Below are 21,415 nucleotides of genomic sequence, written 5' to 3'. Positions count from 1 at the left end.
TGCTGGGCGCAGCCAATCCAGGGCGCTCTCAGCTCTCCAGGCACCGCCCCTGACCTTCCCAGGCGGAGCTGGCCGCGGGCGAGGGCGGGAGTTTGCTTACGCTGCGCCTGGGTCACCCAGAGGAACTCGGTTGCTGCGGGTGCTGACGCCGGCGTGTGGAGTATGTCCTCTCGAGGGCAGCAGCAGCTCCCGGCTGACGACCCCCCCTGGACGATGCATCTCCTGCCTGCGACTCGGGGACTGCTGCGGCTGGACCCGAGCGGCGGCGCGCTGCTGCTGCTGTGCGGCTTCATCGCGCTGCTGGGCTGGAGCTGGGTGCGGTGGCACCGGGCGCGGGATATCCCCCCGGGTCCCACGCCCTGGCCCCTGGTGGGCAACTTTGGCCACGTGTTACTGCCGTCCTTCCTGCGGCGACAGGGCTGGGTGAGCCACACTGCGAGGGCCGCAGGGATGGACCCCACGACCCAGGCCCCGCAGGTGATCCTGGCAAAACTGGCTCGTGTGTACGGCAACATCTTCAGTTTCTTCATCGGCCACTACCTGGTGGTGGTGCTCAACGACTTCCAGAGCGTGCGCGAGGCGTTGGTACAGCAGGCGGAGGTCTTCAGCGACCGCCCGAGGGTGCCCCTCATTTCCATGTTAACCAAGGAGAAGGGTGAGCAGGTCCCATTGCCGCCGGGACCTGGGGTAGGGGTGAGGGGTCAAGGGTGTGTTTAGATGGCATTCCTGCGGCAGATGGAGCTCCAGGTGCGCCCGAACGGTGGTGCATCGAGCCCCTTCCGGCCACATACACACAACCCTTCGCACACCTGCATCCTGTGCGGGTGGTGGGGGCAGTTCTACCATCCTGGGTCTTTAAGATTCTGCCGAGTCTTGAGGGATGCATGGCTGTTAAGATTCCAAGATCAGAAGTAGGAAACCCATGGGGAAGTTGAGTGAAGGGGTAGGATCACAAGGTGTATGATCCCAAAGTTTAAAAACTTTGGCCTTGTTAGGAGGGGAGAATAGCCCGGCGTGGTGCCACATGCTTGTAATGCCAGAGAAACTGAGGCAGGAGGATACCAAGTTCGTGGCCAGCCTCAGCAGCTTAGCAAGACCGTGCCTCCTCTCAAAATAAAAAGGACTGGGGATGTATTTCAGTGGTAAATAAAACACCCTTGGGTTAAAAATAAAAATAAAAAAGGATATTCTTTTCACTTTATGAGTTTTGAGGGCAGAAGCTTAAGCAGAATTATTTTCCCATGGCATGTCCAGAAAACACTCTCAGAGCTTGTTAGCAAATCTAATGCTTTGATTCATAGCTTGTTTGATTCCTGTTTTTGGGAATCTATATAGCTCAGTTTTGTAGTTCAGAAAATATGTTGTCTGTTGCAGTGGAATAGAGTGTCCTCTTACCCCTCCTTTACTCCCCATCCCCTCCAACACACACCTTTTTTTTTTTTAATTACTCTTCCCTTTTGTCTTATTGGCTGGTAGGCCCCAAACTTCTTTGTCTCAGTCACTCTTACCCACCAGTCAGGTCAATTTAAAAAACTTTCCTCTGCTACCTGTACCCCACTGTCAAGTGGTTAGGCTCCCTTGTTAGAAGCAATTTCATTGCTCTTATACTTTTCCTTCACTGACTTACCAAAATGGAGACTACATAATTTTGTAACCTTGGTCCTGCATGTAGGTCTTCATCACTGGGCTGACATGTAGGAGAACAGAGCTATTGCTGTCTGGCACCTGTAGGAGCTCAACAAGTATTTAAGTAAATGAACTGGTATTCCCTGTCTGTGGCAGGAAGAGATTCTGGGTTTTTTAGGAGCTGATAACACCAGAGTTTTATATCAAGATTTTAAACAGTCGTAATTACCATAATACCTTAATTGTGACACTGAAAACAAGCATCATAGTTTAGACCTCTCCCTCTCTGTGTCTTCACACTTGCAGCTGCTTCTACTTGGGATTCTCCTGATCTTGGTGACTGCTTAGACAAATCCTACCTGCTTTTCTTTTTAAATACTGGTGAAAGACACATAAAATTTACCATCCTAACCATTTTTAAGTGCACAGTTTAGTGGTATCAAGTATATCCACATTACTGTGCAATCTGCCATCCATCCACAGAACTCTTTTTTACTTCTTTCTCAGAACCCATTCCCCTTCCTTGGTCCAGCCTCTGGCTACTACCATTCTCTCTCTCTCTCTCTCTCTCTCTCTCTCTCTCTCTCTCTCTCTCGTACTGGGGATTGAACCCAGGGTACTTAACTACTGAGCCACATCCCTAGCCCTTTTTATATTTTATTTAGGCACAGGGTCTCTCTGAGTTGCTTAGTGCCTCTCTAAATCACTGAGGCTGGCTTTGAACTCACTATCCTCCTGCCTCAGCCTCCCAAGTTGCTGGGATTACAGGCATGTGCCACTGTGCCTGTCTCCTTTTTGTCTTTGTATATTTCATTACTCTACATATCATATAAACAGAATCATACATTTTTCCTTTTGCAGCTAAAAATTTGCACTTGGTATAATTTTTAAGGCTCATACATATTGTTGTATATATGAGAATTGCCCTCTGAAAACTAAATAATATTCCATTGTATGTATATGCCATATTTTGTTTATCCATTCATCCACTGATGAACTCTGGGGTTTGTCCACCTTTTGACTACTATGAATAATGCAGCTGTGAACATGGGTGTGCAAATATCTGTTTGAATTCGTGCTTTCAGTTCTTTGGGACATACATCTAGAATTGGAATTGTTTGATCATATGATTCTATTTAATTTTTTGAGGACCTACCATACCATTTTCCACAGTAACTGCACATTTTACATTCCTACCAGCCAGGCACAAGTGTTCCAATTTCTCCATATCATTGATACTTATTTTCTTTTTTTCATACCTACTTTTGAGACTGTGTTTCAATATTACATCTTTAATACTGTGTTCTCTGACATGCTTCTCTGTCCCCAGGTAGAGATGAGCTTCTCTTTTCTCTATGACCACAGTTTCCTTTTAAGACCCATCCCATGCGCCTCCAGTCAATCCACAAACCTTGTTCATTCCAACTGTAGAATAAAGGGTCCTGTACCCCCTTTTTTCCTCCCCACTGTCAGCATCCAAGCTATAATTATTTCTCATCTGATACTTCAAAAACTTTCCGACTAGACTACTTGTTTCCATGCTATTCTTTTTCCATACTGCAGCTAAAATTATTATGTGCGTGTGTATTTGTTGTAGATGAATACACAAATACCTTCATTTTTAAATCTTTTTATATTTGTTCTAATTATTTATTCATGACAGTAATCATTATTTTATTTATTTATTTTTATGTGATGCTGAGGATCGAACCCAGTGCCTCACAAATGCTAGGCAAGCACTCCGACACTGAGCTACAGCCCCAGCCCCCAAAATGATCTTTTTAAAAATCATGAAACCACATCTCTCTCCAGCCAAAGCTAATTTTCTCCTAGTTCTATACTTGACCTACTATGCTTTGTAGAATCTGGCTTCTGCCTGCCTTTTTGACTTTTATCTCTTTCTTTCTATTGTCCATTTACCGATACTTATTGACTTATGATTGGTAACATTCTGGTAGACACATTGTAAGTTGAAAATATCATAAGTCAAAAATGCATTTACTACAACATCATAGCTAAGCAACGCCGCACACTGTAGAGTCTTGGTCATCCGCCCTCCTGATCACATGGCTGACTGGGAGCTGCAGCTCATCACTGCTGCCCAGGATCTTCAAGATATCATACTGCACATTGCCAGTGTACAAAAAGGTAAAAGTTCAGGGACTGGGAGTGTAACTTCGTGGAAGAGTGCATTCTTTACATGTACAAGGCCCTGGGTTCAACACCTAACATGCACAAACACACACACACACACACACACACACACACACACGATTTTCAAAGTATAGTTTTATCTGAATGCCCATTGCTTCTGCACCATCATAAGACAAACCATAGTAAATCAGGTACCATCTGTGCTTGTACATTGCAGCCTGGCCTTCCTAAGCACATTCCTGCCAAGCCTGTGCCAACCCAGGCTACTGCATTTGTAATCCTCAGCATCGTAGTATCTTCACTTGACTGACTGCTTCCCATCCCTCACACCTCTCAGGCCAGTTGCCACTTTTCAGTTTCGTTTTAGTCACTTCCTTTATTTATACATACCACCCTTTATTTTCTCTCATTCGTGTATTACTCATTACAAACTTTAAAAGTATTTAGTCTGTTCCACCCCCACTCACCACTGGAATGTTAGAGGTAGAGGGCAAAGGTTTTGTTCCTCTTGTTAACCACTGGGACTCGCTGATTGGCATAGAGTAGGTAATCAAAAATGAACAAAGCATACAAGCATCGGTTGATACACTCATCACACTGTGTTGTAATTGGTGTTGTGTGTCTATCTCTTTTCCTGGATTTCTTAAAATAGGAAGTCAGTTTTCTTCTTTCAGATCCTAATAGTTTTGTGCCCAGCTCTTAACAAAACAGTTTGTCACAGTGCTGTTTGGTTAAAATCTATAATAAGGGTAATTTCTAAGCATCACTTGGATCACTGCTTGTTATTGGATCCTCTTTGTTTAGGGAAAGAGCTGGGAGCCTAGAGCAACTTAGTGCTTTAGTACTTCAGCTACAACATGCATTCCTCCAAGAAACAGGAGTTTGTAGGCAATGCTGCTCTGGTGGATATGTGCTGACTGAATGCTGTGAAAGATTTAATGATAGAAATTTGTGTGGCTGGTGAAGATATCTGATGAGATAATGAAAAGGGAGGACCATATGATACAAAGATGCTTGTGGACCTAACTTGGAACAGAGAAAGATCATTTGAATAAGAAAATGTAGACAGTGAAGAAACTTTTTCAAGAGTGAAGTGGAGGGCCTGGGCTGTAGCTCAGTGGTGGAGCACTTGCCAAGCATGTGTGAGGCACTGGGTTTGATCCTCAGCACCAAATAAATAAATACAGTTTAAAAAAAAAAAAAAGAGTGAAGTGTCAACAAAATAAAATGAGAAATTGCCCAGAAACTAAGAAGTGTACATCAAAATAGAAAATAAATGACATTAGGACTAAGAGGCCAATAACATTATTAAATATATATGATATTTTGAGAGAATTTGCTGCTAAAGTTGGTGAAGCTAGCAGAGAAGGGGATGTGTCATAAACAGGGATGTATAAATAGTTGACTCAGCACTTGCAGGAAAGTTCTAGAATGTGAGGTGATATTTATTATATTTTTTTCTGTTCCAAATTAGACCAGTTGACTAGACATGATTAGACAGCTCAATAGCCCATATTTCTTTATTCGGTTAGAGGTGGGGTTTTGTGTTACAGCTGCCTGGCCACCTGTTCCTCTGATGAGGCTACCCACTTCTGGGGAACTTTTTATCTGTACCCTCAGTCCTCGTTCTCTTTAACTGTGGTAGGAATGGGAGATGCCATAACTTAACCTGAGCTCATGTCCCCAACCACAGCATTAGTTGAGGGACAGACTGATTTAAAGATGGATTGATCAGAATATTTCATCTCTTTCTAACAGTGGTTAGTCTAGTGCAGAACTCTAAAATTCACAGCTGTAGTTTTTTGTTTGTTTGTTTGTTTGGAGGGAGAAGTTCTTTTTAGTTATACATGACAGTAAAGAATTCATTTTGATAAAATTATACAAGCATAGAATATATCTTATTCTAACTAGGACCGCATTCTTGTGGGTATATATAATGGTAGGGTTCACTTGGGAATTTTCATATATGTACATAGGAAAATTATATCAAATTCCCATTGTACTGTCTTTCCTAATCTTATCCCCACTCTCCTCCCTTCATTCCCTTGTCTAATCTACTGAACTTCTTTTCTTCCCTTCTCTGCCCCCCTTTTTGTGATTTATCTTTCATATATCAGTGAAAACATTCAACCTCTGGTTATTTAGGATTGGCTTATTTCACTTGGCATGATAGTCTCTAGATCCATCCATTTACTGGCAAATGTCATAACTTTTTTATAACTGAGTAGAATTCCATTGTGTATGTATATCACAATTTCTTTATCCATTCAGCTGTTGAAGGGCACCTAGCTTGGCTCCATAGCTTAGTTCTATTCTCACATAGTTTTGGGATAAGAATTTGTATTCATAGTTGAGTCTGGACACCTTGAGCCATGAATGAAATAAATAGTGTCCCAAATTGGTATCACCATGGGATACCTGACTGAAGCATTTGAATCCTTTCCCAGAATTTTTCAATGAAAATAGAGAGCTTGGGTTGGGGATATCGCTCAGTTGGTAGACTGCTTGCCTTGCATTCACTAGGCCCTGGGTTCAATCCCCAGCACCACAAAAAAGAAAGAAAGGAAGGAAGGAAGGAAGGAAGGAAGGAAGGAAGGAAGGAAGGAAGGAAGGAAGGAAAAAGAAAATAGAGGGCTTTACTTTGGTTGTGAGACTGGGAAAAAAGTAATCTCAAGGTATCACCTGTTTCAAGGAAAATCTGGTTTGAAGTTGGAAGGAAAGCAGGCAACTTCAAGAGAAGGGAAAGGTGGAACGGGTTCTGTAACATTTTTGCCTTGCCTCCCTTTCTGGTTCCTGGTTTTATGGCCTCATTGGTCTTTCTGGTAAACCAGCGTGTTTTCTTCATTCTCGACCAAGACTCCTGATTTTTTGCTTTGGAGTCATTTTTATTTTTTAATATTATAATATTAAATTTAAATATTTAATATTAAATCATTATTTAATATTATAATAATATTATATTAAATAATGCTGCAAATGATGTTTTTGTCTACATCTATAATTATCATTGCTTTTCAGGCCTAAGAAAAAAGATGTCAACAACTGCAAGATGTGGCTGACCCTCTGCCAAACCCTCCTAAGATGAAAAGCCACTCTGCTGTCCTGCAGAGCTCGTGGTCCTAAGGCCATTGAGTCCTGTCCCTGCCTCTCACCTTGGGCATTCTCAGCCACCACCTCCCTGGTCCCCTCTTGTCTGTTGAACTTTATTGCCATCAGCTTGTCATAAAAAATGTCCAGTTCTCAATCTTAGCCTCTGTTGAGAATGTTTCCTCCACTTCCTTATTTTATTGAAAATGTTATTAAAATTAGCCACATATTAGGCTGAAAAGCAAGTCTCATCAAATGTCAAAAATCAGTATTAAAAACAAACAAACAATAAAAAAAAACAGTGGAAGACACATTACCCCAGGTAGCCATTAAGGCTCATAGAAAAAAATTATTTAAACTCAGTGATAAAAATTCCTGCAAATGGAGCAGTGGCTCAGTGGTAGAGCGCTCACCTAGCATGTGCAAGGCCCTGGGTTCGATCCTCAGCACCACATAAAAATCAATAAATAAAATAAAGGATAAAGGTATTGTGTCCAACTACAACTAAAAAGTATATATTTTTTAAAAAGCTTCAAATGATACTTGTGCATTGCAGCTAAAGTGGTACCCAGAGATAAATGTAGAGCTTAGAATTATTGCTGGACACAGTGGCGCATGCCTGTGATCCCAGTGGCTTGTGGGGCTGAGGCAGGAGGATCACAAGTTCAAAGCCAGCCTCAGCAAAAGTGAGGCACTAAGCAACTCGGTGAGACCCTGTCTCTAAATCAAATACAAAAAATAGGGCTGGGGGTGTGGCTCAGTGGTTGAATGTCCCTGAGTTCAATCCCCAGGACCAATAAAACCAAAAACATTGATTGGCGGGGGGCAGTCTGAAAATTAATGAGTTAGAGACCAACTTTAGGATTATAAAAAGAAAAGAGGAACAAGTCATTTTAATTTTAGACAAATGCTTTTAGAAAGCCTACACCCTGGCTTAGTTCAGGAGGTCAATATATCTAGAAAAGTACAGCATAAAACAAGGAACTTATAGGCCATTTTCCTTTATGAGCTTTTAAAAAAAATTAAGAAAATATTCCAGCAATGTTTTGTATTTAAAAAGCTTTAAAACATCTTAATCAAATTTAGATTTATCCTTGGATTGCAAGCAAGTCCAACAGTCATAAAGAAGTCAATAAACCTTCTTTAAATTAACCTATAAATGCATTTTCAATAAAAATCCCAAAAGCTTTCTTACAGAGCATGACAAGCTGGTTTTAAAGGTTTCATAAAAGAGTAAAAAGGCAAGAATATCCCAAAACAATTTTGAACAAGGTTTTGAGGGAGGAGAGGGGACTTCCTTATTAGATTTAATACATATTATAAAATAAATGATTAAGATAATATGCTTGGGACTGGGTTGTGGCTCAGTGGTAGAGTGTTCGCCTAGCACTCGTGAGGCACCGGGTTCGATCCTCAGCACCATATAAAAATGAAATAAAGATATTGTGTCCATCTACAACTAAAAAATAAATATTAAAAAAAAAAGATAATATGCTTTATCTTGGGTACAGTGGTGCAAGCCTGTAATCTCAGCAACTCGGGAAGCTGAGGCAGGAGGATCTCAAGTTCAAAGCCAGCCTTAACAATTTAGCAAGGCCCTAAGCAACTCAGCAAGACCCTGTCTCTAAATAAAATGTATAAAAGGGCTGGGGATGTGGCTCAGTGGTTAATTTCCCCTGGGTTCAATCCTTCGTAAATAATAATAAGAAGAAGAAGAAAAAGAAGCTTTAAACAGTGATAATTATCCAATGTAGCAGAATAGAAAACCTATAAACTGATGTTTTAGTCACTGTTGTTGTCAGTGTGACCAAAATATCTTATAAGAACAGCTTGGGCCCCAGCCCATTTTATTTTTTATTTTGAGGGTCTTGTTAAGTTGCCTAGGCTGGCCTCAAACTTGGCCACTCTCCTGCATCAGCTTCAGAAACAGCTGGGAGTATCACTATGCTTTGTTTATGACAGATTTTTAAAAAGTGGAAATGTACACCTAATTTTGGAAGCAAGTAATATGTTTAATATACAATATTACTTTTAGAAGTATTAAAGTATTCTACATATATTCTAAATAAATGAACTATTAACTACATCTAGACTCCAAAACCTTGAAATATGAAACTTTTTTTGTGGTTCAGTTACTTTTGAATATTTCATATGGCTCCCTGATTATATAGATCTTTAATTAATATAGTTATAAAACATGCCTGTTTTCCATTTCTGAATTTGGGTTTAATTTCTTCTAACTACAGGGAATAATGAATTGTTGACTCCTATGTGTTCTAAATTTAGGGTGGCTTTTCTGTTTCTGATTTTGTTTTTATCTTGGTAGTGAAAGCTATGATCTCTGAAATTATTTTCTCCTATTTTTAGATGACACTATTAAGATAGAGATATGCTGAGGTTAATGTTGGTATTTTGCTAATATCCTTAAAAATTCTTACTTTCCCTTTTCACTGATTTCTCTTATCCCTTAAGTTAAATACATACATAGAAGAAATCACCTTTTCCTTTATTAATTAGAACCTTTTTATTCCTCTGTCACATATTCATTTCTTTATTCAGTAAAGTTTATTTAATACTTACTATGAGGCACTAAGGATAAAAGTTATGCCTTCATGAAATATATCCTAGTGGAGGAGTCAGAAAACACAAATAATTTCAAATATTGCTTTTTAAAAAAGGGCAGGGGTTGGGGCTCAGTGATAGAGCACTTGCCTTGCACATGTGAGGCCCTGGGTTTGATCCTCAGCACCACATAAAAATAAATAAACAAAATAAAGGTATTGTGTCCATCTACAACTAAAAAAAAAGAAAAAAGAAGAAGAAGAAGAAGAAGAAGAAGAGCTTGGGGGTGGGGAGAGTTGTTTGGGGCTAAGGGTTTCAGAGGCCTCAGTCCATGAAGAACACATCATGGAGGAAGGACCCAATGAGGAAACACTGCTCAGCTCGTGTCAGCCTCAGGAATCAGAGAGTGGGAGAAGGGTGAGGGGAGAGGGAGAGGTTAGGAGTGAATGGGAAGGGCCACAGGAAGAACAACCCTTCAGGGCACACCAGTGACCCATCTCCTCCAGCCACGCCCCACCTGCCTACAGTTACCACCTACTCAGCCCATTCCAACTAGGATGGACTGATTAGGTCACAACTCTCATAATCCAATTATTTCAACTCTGGATATTCCTGTATTAACACAGGAGCTTTTGGGTGACACCTCAAATCTAAACTATAAGAACCAGTGTGTAGGAAACCCGACAGAAGCAGCGTTACAGATGCCAGGGGTGAGAGAGGTGTTAAATGAATTGTGCTTGAACAGTGGAGCATCTGCATGGAGGAAAAAAAGGTTTAGTTTTATTCTTAGGTAGAAACACCTAACACGATTATAATTCCAGGCAGAGAGAATTGAACATGAAAAAAAGCTGAATTTTAAATTTTATAAGAAAGTAGTGTCTTTCTGAGCTCATGGCAGGAAGATATTTCTAAAGTAAGATATACGGCACGTATCATAAAGAAAAAGGTTGATAAATGCAAGTGTAAATCTTTCTGTTTATCAAATACCGTAAGTGGGGAGGGGGTGAGTAGGTGGTGAGAGATCTGCCGTGCACCTCGAATTTATAAGAAGAAAATTGTACGGTTGATCAGCATAAACCCATAGAATAAGAAGCCAAAATAGGCTGGTAACCATATGAAAAGCTGTGCTGAGCCACAGTTAACCCTAAGAGAAATGCAAATAGAAATCATGAGGTATATCTCAGTCCTCCCATTGGCAAAAATAATAATGTTGACAAGTATCAAGTAATGGCAACTTGGCAACTATTTGGAACAAATGAGAATGTTCATATATTTCTGGTGGGTACATTTTTGGTATGCTCTCACTTTGGAGAGTAACTTAGCAATGTCTAGTCATGTCAAAGATGTCCGTACTTTATGACATCCATCAAGTCTTAGCACTGTCTTCCAAATTCAGAGGAAGTGCCATAGTATAGAATAAGTACATTTTCAGACACGCAAATTGTTAGAAACTGGCCTTCCATACATTTTTTCTTGGAACTACTAAAGAAAGTACTTCAGCAAAATTTGGGAGTGAAACAAGAAAGAGGAAGACATAGGAACCAGGAAATGGATTCCGACACAGAAGAGTCCTAAGGAAATCCCCAAGTGATGACGGGAAGCCTAGGGATCAGCCACTTCAGAGTTGTGTACACATTTGGAAGAATCCAGGAAGGAACACGGGATAGACAGACCATCTGATTTATTTGACCATATGGATGCTTAACATTGAAAGGCATTTTATAAAAGTATTAAAGAGTATGAGAAGACTTAACCACCGAGCAGGGTCTGTATTTCATTCTCAACTGTACCTGGCATCCTATTTCCTAGCACAGAGTAAGCATTCAGAAATGATATGGGAAGGACAAAGAACTGGCTGAAATGATAAAGCACACCATGAAAACCAGGAGGATAAAATAGGTGACAGGAAACGGGAAATATTTGAGAACAACTGATACATCTGGGAATAATATTGTTGGGTTTGATGGTGGGAGATGAGCAAGTGAGAATCAAGGAATCAAGTATTTGTAATGAACTTAATGAGTGCAGATGTTTTTAAAAGAGGGGTGTTACCCAATAGCTAAACTATGGAACCAACCTTGGTGCCCTTCAACAGATGAATGAATAAAGAAACTGTAGTATATATATGCAATGAAGTATTACTGAGACTTAAAGAAGAATGAAATTATGGCATTTTCTGGTAAATGGATGAAACTGGAGAATATTGTGCTAAGAGAAATAATATATGTACTTTATAACTCCATCAATCAAGTCTTAGCACGGTCTTCCAAATTCAGAGGAAGTGCAATGGTGGAATAAATTCATTTTCAGGCATGCAAATTGTTAGAATAAGAAGCCAGAAGAGGCCAATAATTATATGAAAAAACTGAAGGCCACATATTTTCTCTGGTATACAGATGGTAATTCATAATAAGGGGTGGGTAAAATAGAGGCATTTTGGACTAGACAGGAAGTGAAGGGAGGGAAGCGGGTATGGATGTAGGAAGGATAGTAAAATGAATCAGACAGGATTACCCTATGTGCATATATGATTACATGACCTGTGTAACTCTACATCATGTACAATCAGACAAACTAGAAGTTACTTCCATATATGTCAAAATGCATTCTACTGTCATGTGTAATTAGAACAAATTAAAAAATATATTTTAAATGAAAAATAAATAAATAAAAGAGAAGTGTTACCAACCACTGATATTTAAGATTACTTGCCAGTTGCAAGATTCTAAACATTGAAGGCTAGTAATTCTAATCCAGTTGTGCTGTTCATTTATTCAGCTAATAATTAGCAAGTTCCTCCTATGTACCCAGCAGTATTCTAGAAGCTGGGATTTTAATGGTGAACACAATCAGATATAGTCTCTGCCCTCAGGTTCATCTGTTACCATACTTATCCCTCTGTTGCTAATGTTTAGAATATAGATGATTTGCTCATGGATGTGTCTTCCTTGATATATTTGCTTTGGGGGGGGCGGCGGCTATCAGGAATTGAACTCAGGGACACTCAACCACTGAGCCACATCCCCAGCCCTATTTTGTATTTTATTTAGAGACAGGATCTCACTGAGTTGCTTAGCACCTCACCATTGCTGAGGCTGGCTTTGAACTCACGATCCTCCTGTCTCAGCCCCCCAAAACCCTAGGATTATAGGAGTAAGCCCCCACACCCAGCTTGGCTTGATAGATTTTCTAAGCATGGATTCACTCTTATGAAATAGAAAGATTTTTAAATGCACATACTAGTTTTGGACATTGAAACTTTGCTCTTCATGTTACCAAGAATTATTATCAGTGGTAAAATAGCTCTATAGCAAATTCTTCCAATTGAAGTGGAAGTGATTTTCGTCACTAAACTATCTCAATGACTAAATTTTGTTAGTCATACTTCTTGACCAGTGGTCTTTATCTGTTTATGAACTTTGCATAAGTGCTCTGAAACATGCAGAATATATGCCCCTGCAGGTCCTGTTCAGTCTTGTTGTGCATCCTTCTCTCTCACCTTCCTTTCTTGGGTGTCCTTTTACAGGGGTTGTTTTCGCACCTTATGGCCCAGTCTGGAGACAACAGAGGAAGTTCTCTCATTCCACTCTTCGCCATTTTGGCTTGGGAAAGCTTAGCTTGGAGCCCAAGATTATTGAGGAGTTCAAGTATGTGAAGGAGGAAATGCAAAAGCAGGGAGAAAATCCCTTCAGCCCTTTCCCCATCCTCAGCAATGCCGTCTCTAACATCATCTGCTCCTTGTGCTTTGGACGACGCTTTGATTATACCAACAGTGAGTTCAAGAGGATGCTAGATTTCATGTCCCGAGGGTTAGAAATCTGCCTCAACAGCCAGCTCCTCCTGATCAACATATGCCCCTGGCTGTATTACCTTCCCTTTGGACCATATAAGGAATTAAGACTAATTGAAAAGGATATAACCACTTTCCTTAAACAGATCATCAAAGACCATCAAGAGTCTCTGGATGGTGAGAACCCTCAGGACTTCATAGACATGTACCTTCTGCACATGGAGGAAGAGAGGAAAAATAATAGCAACAGTAGTTTTAATGAAGACTACTTATTCTATATCATCGGGGATCTTTTTATTGCTGGGACAGATACCACAACAAACTCTCTGCTGTGGTGCCTGCTGTATATGTCATTGAACCCTGATGTACAAGGTAACCGATGAATTCTTCATTCATAGCAAAACCAGATTATTGAAATCAGGATTAGCAACCTTCAAGCACTAAGCAATATCTTCAGGCTGGATGAGAAAATAAATGTTTGCATCCCATAGGGAGTTGGTGCAAAGTGCATGTGAAACTCCGAGTTTGTAGACAGTAGGACTCTTGCCATAACTTCCTGCCCCCCCCCCCGCTTTAATCTCCACAGGTATGTTACCTATGAAATGTACAGTGGTAGGACGTTTTGGAGCTGAAGGGGATCATAACACTCCTCTGAACCTACTTACCTGGTTTTGAAAACAGAAGACAGAGACCTAGAGCAGCTCATGAAAGTAGCCCAGCTGGTTGCACCATGTCAGGACCAATAGATAGTGAGCACTGGCAACAGGAAATAGGAGAAGAGGAAAGGGTGGTGTTTTAGTCTCTATGCTGCTATAATAGGATATAACCTTTGGTTTTTATTGCTGCTGGTGTCTTTAAAAGAACACAAATTTGTTATCATTTGGTTCTATACATTAGAAGTCTGACATATGTCTCACTGGACTAAATATCAAGATGTTAACAGTTCTTTTCCCAAGGCCCTGGAGGAGAATCCATTTCTTTGCCCTTCCTAGCATTCTTGGCTTCTGGCTCCCTCCTCCAGTTCACAGCCAGCATGTCACATCTCTGGCCATTCTTTCATAGTCATATCTCCCTGTGCCTCTGCACTCAACTGGGAAGGCTTTCTGACTTTAAAACCTGTGTACAACCATGTGTCACTTAACGATGAGACATGTTCTGAGAAATGTCTCATTAGGTGCTTTCATCATTGGGCGAGCATCACAGAGCGCACTTAAAACAAGACAGCTACGTGTCACTAGGCAATATAATCTTATGGACCACTGTCCACGGGTCTGTCGTTGGCTGAAACATCATTATGCAGAATATGGCTGCACTGGTTGGGCACATCCACATAACCCAGGATAGTCTCCCCATCTCTAGAAGCTTAACTCAATCACATCAACATGGTCCCTTTTGTCAGGTACCATGGTTTAGGTATAGTTTGAAGGTGTCCCCCCAGAGGTTTATGTGATGGAAGCTTGGTTCTCAGTGTGCAGGGTTGAGGTGGTGGAACCTGTGAGAAGTGGCACCTAGAGCAAGGTAATGGAGTTGTGGGGCTGCACCCTCTAAGGGATTAATGTGGTTCTCATAGGACAAATTAGTTCCTGCAAGGGTGGGTATTATAAAAAGAGCAGGTTTGGCTTCCTGTTTGCTGAACGATCTCTCTCTCTCAGATGCGATGCTGCTGTGATGTCATTTTCCATGTTGTGATGCGGTTGAAGGGGCCTTTACCAGATGCCAAACAGATGGGGCTAACCTGATCTTGGACTTTCAGCCTCCAAAATTCTAAGCTAAATAAGCTTCTTGTCTTTGTAAAGTACCCAGCCTCAGGTATTTTGTTATAGCTACAGAAAATGGAAGAAGATATCATGTAACATGTCATATTTACAAAGTACCAAAGGTAATATTAGGGTATGGATATCTTGGAGGGGCTGTTATTTTTCCTACCATGGGTGGAATTGGTGCAGACCTTTATTAATTACTGCTGAATAACAGATTATCCCAAAATTTAGCAGTTTAAAACAATAACTATTTTCTCATGTAGTTTTTGAGGGTAAGGAATCCAGGAACAGCTTGTCTGGGATGATTCTAGTCCAAAGTTTCTCATGAAGTTGCAGTCAAGATGTTGGCTGGGCCCACAGTCGTTTACAGACTTGGCAGGGACTGAAGCACCCACTTCTAAGTTGACAATCCACATGACTGTTGGCTACAGACTACTCTGACCTTTTACATAAGGATACTTAACTTGGCAACTACCTTCCCGCAGAGTGAGTGACTTGAGAGAATGAGTGGCAAAGGCTAATCTCAGAAGTGACCTTCTCCCTTCTCATTGATCACAACTTGTACCAACTTGCTACAAAGTGTGAGGGGGAATGCACTAGGATAGGGACCCTGTGTTAGTCAGTTTTCTGTTACTGTAACAAAACACCTGAGACAATCAACTTACCAAGAAAAGTTTTATTTTGGCTCATGGTTTCAAAGGTTTCAGTCCATGGTCAGTTGGCTCCATTGTTTTTGGGCCTGTGGCAGAGCAGCACGTCTTATAGGGAGCACATGGTAAAGCAAGGCATATCTCATGGTCAGAATATGAAAGAGAGAAGAAGGGGCAGGATTCCACTGCCCTCTTCAAGATCACCCCTAATGAACTAGAACTTCCCACTAGGTACCACTTAAAGTTTCCACCACCTCTTAGTGACACTATGGGGAAAAAGCCTTTAATGCATGAGCCTTCAGGGGATATTCCAGATCCCAGTAATAGCAAACCCCACGGAACAGGGTTCACTGGAGGCCATCTTGGGCTAACACTATTGCTACAGTCAGCTTAGAGAGTCAAGCTTTTGTTCGCATGAGAGTGTGATTCAGGGTGCTCCTGAATCCAGGTGCTTTCTCCTTTGCCCCTCTATCTGTTCTGCTATCCTCCTTTAAAATCCCAGCTAGCATGGTACAACCTCCTGGGGATAGCTGTCTCCACTTGGCACATCACTTCCCTGCCCTGCTAGCTAGTCGATCACGTGTAAGTGGTAAAAGGAAGTGTGCATGGGTGCAGGCTCAACTTCTGGTTGATTCTTCCCTTTTTATGCAGAAAAGGTTCACGAAGAAATTGAAAGGGTCATTGGTCCCAACCGACCTCCTTCCCTCACAGACAAGGCCCAGATGCCCTACACAGAAGCCACCATCATGGAGGTGCAGAGGCTAACCGTGGTGGTGCCACTCGCTGTTCCTCATATGACCTCAGAGAAAACAGGCAAGTCCAGGGACTTTCTCCTTTGGATGCCCTTGCGGGGAGCACAGCCCCCAGACCCTGTAGAGCTGGGGTGAAAGGCACGGTGAGCACTGGAATTAGCATTGGCCCTAGATAATGAACTCTCCAGGGGATGTTTCAGCCCTCAGTTGTCCGTCATTAGTTGCATTGACATTCCAGCACTAGCTGAGTGTGATTAATAGCTCTCCAGCCTTCAGAGCATTCACGCTTATCCTGGCAAAACAAATAGTGCACCATTTCAGTCAGCTGTGTTGGCAGAAAAAAATCCCAGAATTAACAAAGGCATCTCTAGTCCTTAACGTGGAAGTCAGAAGAGCTGGTCTAAATGTGAAATTAAGGATTTAGCTGGAAATTACTCCACTTCAATGTTTTAAATTCTGCAACCAAAAAGTATAAATATTAAAGAATTAGAAGGAGCCCCTCTGATTCTAGGGTCTCTCATTTCAACTTCTTAGTGACCGTGAAATATGCCCAGTTGGTCACTTCCAGATGTCTTTGAACATCCCTATTAATAAGGAATTTACCTTCTTTAGAGATAGTGCATAATTCAGTGGGCTTGAATGTACTACAAGACAGTTGTAGCAAGCAGTTACTTATAAATGATGTTGGATCACTTAACCATTTTTTGGTACAAATTAGATACTCTCCAATGTGCATGGTGTCTTTTGGGCATTGGCCCTAGATAATGGACTCTTACAGTGCATACTAACTTGTTAGCTAGTAAGAGCAGGGGCTGACTTTCCTGTACACCCTTTATCTTCATTTACCTTCCTCATCAGATTGATCTGAAGATGTAAAAAACCCTGTAAACAGATATGTTTTAAATGATTCTCAGGAATTTGTAATTCTTTGGGAAAGTTCATCTGTGATGCTCTATTGTTTTTTGTTTTTGTATTTTCACTTAATCATAATGTTTTTATATGTTTTGACTGAATGCATTAACTCAACACCTATCAGAGTACTTACTATGTCCTGTCTCTGGCTAGATCCTGGGATGGTATGGGTAGAAGGATGCCATACTAACATCTTATCCCTACTCTAAAGTTCCTCACAGTTTACTCTCAGCTAATTAAGATGGCAAATATATATATATATATATATATATATATATATATATATATATATATATATATATAGAGAGAGAGAGAGAGAGAGAGAGAGAGAGAGAGAAATAGATACAAAACTAGATTTTTTTTTTTTTGGTCAGATAGTGGTAATTAGGGAGAACTATTAGTGAACTAATAAGTACGTTGAATAACACTGTGGGGTTTTTTTGTTTGTTTGTTTGCTGTAGTGCTCCAAGGGTACACCATTCCTAAAGGAACATTGATCTTACCCAATTTATGGTCAGTACACAGAGACCCAACCATTTGGGAGAAACCAGAAGACTTCTACCCAGATCGATTTCTGGATGACCAAGGACAACTTTTAAAAAAAGAATTCTTTATTCCATTTGGGATAGGTCAGTCAAACTTTTGTTTTGTTAATGGTATAAATCTAAAAAGAAGTAGAACTTTGGTCTGGGAGCATAGTAGAGTAAGTGCTCTGTTGCAGCATGCGTGAATCCCTGGGTCCAATTCCCCAGCTCTACACAAAGGTGGGTGTGGGGGGAGGCAGAACTAAAAACAATCTTTTATTATTTTATGTTGTTTTAAGAATGCCTCTTTATTGACAAGATAGTGTAAGAGGCAAATAATTTAGATAATGCATCTTCTCTAAGTTCATTTCAAAATTTTAAAACAAAATAAGAGCTGGAGGTGTATCTCACTGGCAGAACATTTTACTTAGTGTGTGCAAGGCCTTGTGTTCAATCTTCAAAAAGAAAAAAGAAGGCAGTTGGTTTTTGATCTTTAAATATGTCTTGAAATCTTCCTTTCTGGGCTGTCTAGGCTATTGTTTAGGTCCCAGGAAACCACTGGAGTTAAGAGGAACTTGTGACCTGTAGGCTGATGGGGGAGGGGGGTTGTCTAATCTCACCAGGTCCTTTTGGGTTTCCAGATTAGTAATGTGGATCCTTTCTATGGAAAAGGAAGGTTCCAAAGAATCTAATCTGACTTTTCCCCCTTTAATCTTCCAGGTGACAGTAAAGGAAAGACATAAGTACGTGTGGAAAATACAGGGTAGCTGCACATTGGATCTGTCTGCGGTTCCTGTCTAGATGATAGGTTTTCATTAGTAGGAGTGAAAGTGTGAACTTGGTATACAAAAATTTTGATTAGTATACACCGTGGGAGATTTTATGGTATAAATGGCAATTTTAAAACTCTCCCATGTGCATTTAAAGTACTTAATTTAGAGATTTCTTATAAATTTGTACTTTTATAAATAGTAAAAGGGATGATATTATAATCTTTACTTTTTTATCTCATTTTTAGGGAAGCGGGTGTGTATGGGAGAGCAGCTGGCAAAGATGGAACTATTCCTCATGTTTGTGAGCCTGATGCAGACTTTCACATTTGCTTTACCTAAGGATTCTAAGAAGCCCAACCTGACTGGAAGATTTGGTCTAACGTTAGCTCCTTATCCATTTAATATAATCATTTCGAAGAGATGAAGCACACAGATACCTAAAAAAGAGAAGGTAAACAGATACCTAAATATGTGTTCTTCTAAATCTGACTACTGCAATTGACAGTGGGTCCAGCACCTTAGCGGATCCAGGTTAGGCTCAGATAAGAGAACAATAGCTGGAGAGAGGTTAGAGCTCATGGGAGCTTCCATCTTGGAGGATTCCTCAGCAGGATACTTTAGTAACACATGTATCTAATTTACCAAAGGACCTGATCAGGAAGCAGGAACTCCGGATTTTAGTTGTCATGGCATCCACCAATGAATATATCTTCTCATCCCTCCGTGCCTCCATCATGTTACAATGAAGGTAGCAACACTTGCCTTCTCTCTACCTCTCAGCATTAAGGAAGGTCAAATGCCTCATATCTTTTCCAATTTGACCAAAAGTCTAGAGATGAAAATAAGAGGTAGAAGATCTACCTCCCAACTTTTTAAGGTCTCCAACAATATGAAAGTGGCGTCCAGCCTTGGACACTGTCATCAGAATGGATGTGGGGTAGGTTAGAGTCCTCTCCTGTTCTCCCTGCCACCAGGCTCTCTATGGCTGATCCTCGAATACTCTCAAAGACAAATACAGGAAGGTGTGCTTATTCTTTATTAAAAGAACTACATTGTTTCTTAATAAAAAAAGATCCCTCTAGAAGAACAGTTCTCATCCCAGGTGGTAACCCCTTCCAGGGATGTTTGGAAATATGTGAGTGCATTTTCTTTCTTTTCTTTCTTTCTTTCTTTTTTTTTTTTTTGTTTTTGTTTTTGGTTCATCATGATGATGGGTGTCCTGCTCCTGGGATGCTGTATGAAAAGTGGTCCTGTGCAATGAAGAGTTTTCCTGCCCAGTATGCTGGTATTTCCTCCAGAGAATGTGCTTCAAAGAATAACTGGCCCTTTCCTTGATTTTCCCATAATATTCTTTATGTGGAAGAAATCATGATAAAATATGAGCAACTGTATTTTTGAGCCTTTCCTGATGCTGGCTGGCACCATACCTTTGTGTATTTATAGTTGCCACATTAAAAGGGTGCCAGGTGGTAGCTAATAAAGCTGAGGCCTAGTGAACTTAAGACACCTGGTGAAGAAGTGTCGTCCTTCGGCACCACTAGTCCTTGTGATGGAGAGTGCTCTCTGAGCCACTTCTCAGTTCTGCCACCTCTTGAGCCTGTAGCTCGCCCCAGTTAGCTGGGGTCCTTTTCAGCCCAGACTGACTCCTTGAGACAAGGATGTCGAACTGTTGCTCTCTTCCAGCCCCTTGCTCTTAGTTGAAGCCCGGTCCACATGTGAATGAATTTTAAGAAGGTTGCTTAAGGGAATATCCCATCCTATTTGAATGCTATAGGTTGTATTTTTGTTGCTTAGAAATGATGTTTATCCCATCCTATTTGAATGCTATAGGTTGTATTTTTGTTGCTTAGAAATGATGTTAAGAAATCAGTATATATTATTTATTAATGTTGGTTTAAGCCAGCTTTTAAAAAATTACTAGACATTTGATCATTTAAAACAACCATTCTAAACTAACTTAGAATGATGCCTTATGTGTTTAAATATAACAGAATGTAAGCTCCCAGCAGCTGGAGACTGGGCCACATCCATGGGCCTCATACTTGCTTTCCTCAAGGAGGGAAGGAGTGACTGCTTTTACTCCCAATAGCAAAGAAGGCAAGAAAAGAGCCAAAGATGAAATACTGAACTTGAACACTTTGATCAGGAAGGCCTCCTGTGATTGCCACCCTTCCTTGCTCTGTTTTCCAGACCAGTAAAGACACCAGATCTCATTTACCTCTGACTTCTTCATCTGTCATTAACCACTTTAGGTACTTGGAGCTTCTTAGTCCATGAATGGCATTCCAGAGCAATTCTGAACGTGAGGCTGGATTTTTTCTTTGAGCACATTCCTAGGCAGACTCCTGCATGCTCAAGGAGTGAAAATAATTCTGCTTAATAAAAACCCAAGAAAAGATGGAATATTATGTAATCAACTATTGATTTGGTTTGACTCTACATTCTTTGTATTATCTATATACCATTCTTTTGCTTTTTATAAATATAATTAAGCACTTAGAATACAGGTAGATGAAATACAGGCTAATCTTTAGATGCCTTAAGAATTTTTATCTTTAATAAAAAGAGAAAAGCTAATAGACTAAATGCAGAGGAACTGGAGAGGTTGTACAGATTTTAGACAAGGCAATACTGTGTAGATTGGTTATCCTACACTGCAATGGGACAGTTTGTTCCTGAAATGAAATTCTTATGCTTTTTTGAATGGAACTAATAATAGCATTCGCAAATTTCTTACTCTTTATAGATGGATTTTCGGTATTCCTAACCAAAGAGTTTGTTCTGTTTTCCATGACATCGTGTCAGAATCAGAAGTTTATTAAACT

The 21,415-nt window shown here is 40.5% G+C and overlaps 1 protein-coding gene across 2 annotated transcripts; it reads left to right on the top strand.

The window, feature by feature from the left end:
• The first annotated feature begins 44 nt into the window (after positions 1-44).
• On the top strand, positions 45-20,988 carry CYP2U1 (cytochrome P450 family 2 subfamily U member 1). 2 transcript variants are annotated; one of them, XM_081303488.1, is made up of 7 exons: positions 45-655; positions 12,956-13,591; positions 16,281-16,442; positions 17,755-17,922; positions 18,836-19,041; positions 19,836-20,364; positions 20,421-20,988. In XM_081303488.1, exons 1-5 carry the CDS (start codon positions 163-165, stop codon positions 19,012-19,014), a joined length of 1,638 nt encoding a protein of 545 aa, XP_081159614.1. In that variant the 5' UTR covers positions 45-162; the 3' UTR covers positions 19,015-19,041; positions 19,836-20,364; positions 20,421-20,988. The 2 variants fall into 2 exon arrangements, with proteins under 2 accessions (XP_081159614.1, XP_081159613.1); XM_081303487.1 differs by having other exon boundaries at positions 18,836-20,364.
• The last annotated feature ends 427 nt before the right edge of the window (positions 20,989-21,415 follow it).

The sequence above is a fragment of the Spermophilus citellus genome (assembly GCF_964194105.1).
Source record: "Spermophilus citellus genome assembly, chromosome: 8".
NCBI classification, from domain to species: domain Eukaryota; kingdom Metazoa; phylum Chordata; class Mammalia; order Rodentia; family Sciuridae; genus Spermophilus; species Spermophilus citellus.
Note: the sequence above shows the minus strand (reverse complement) of the source record. Positions and strands in the feature narration are given on the sequence as shown.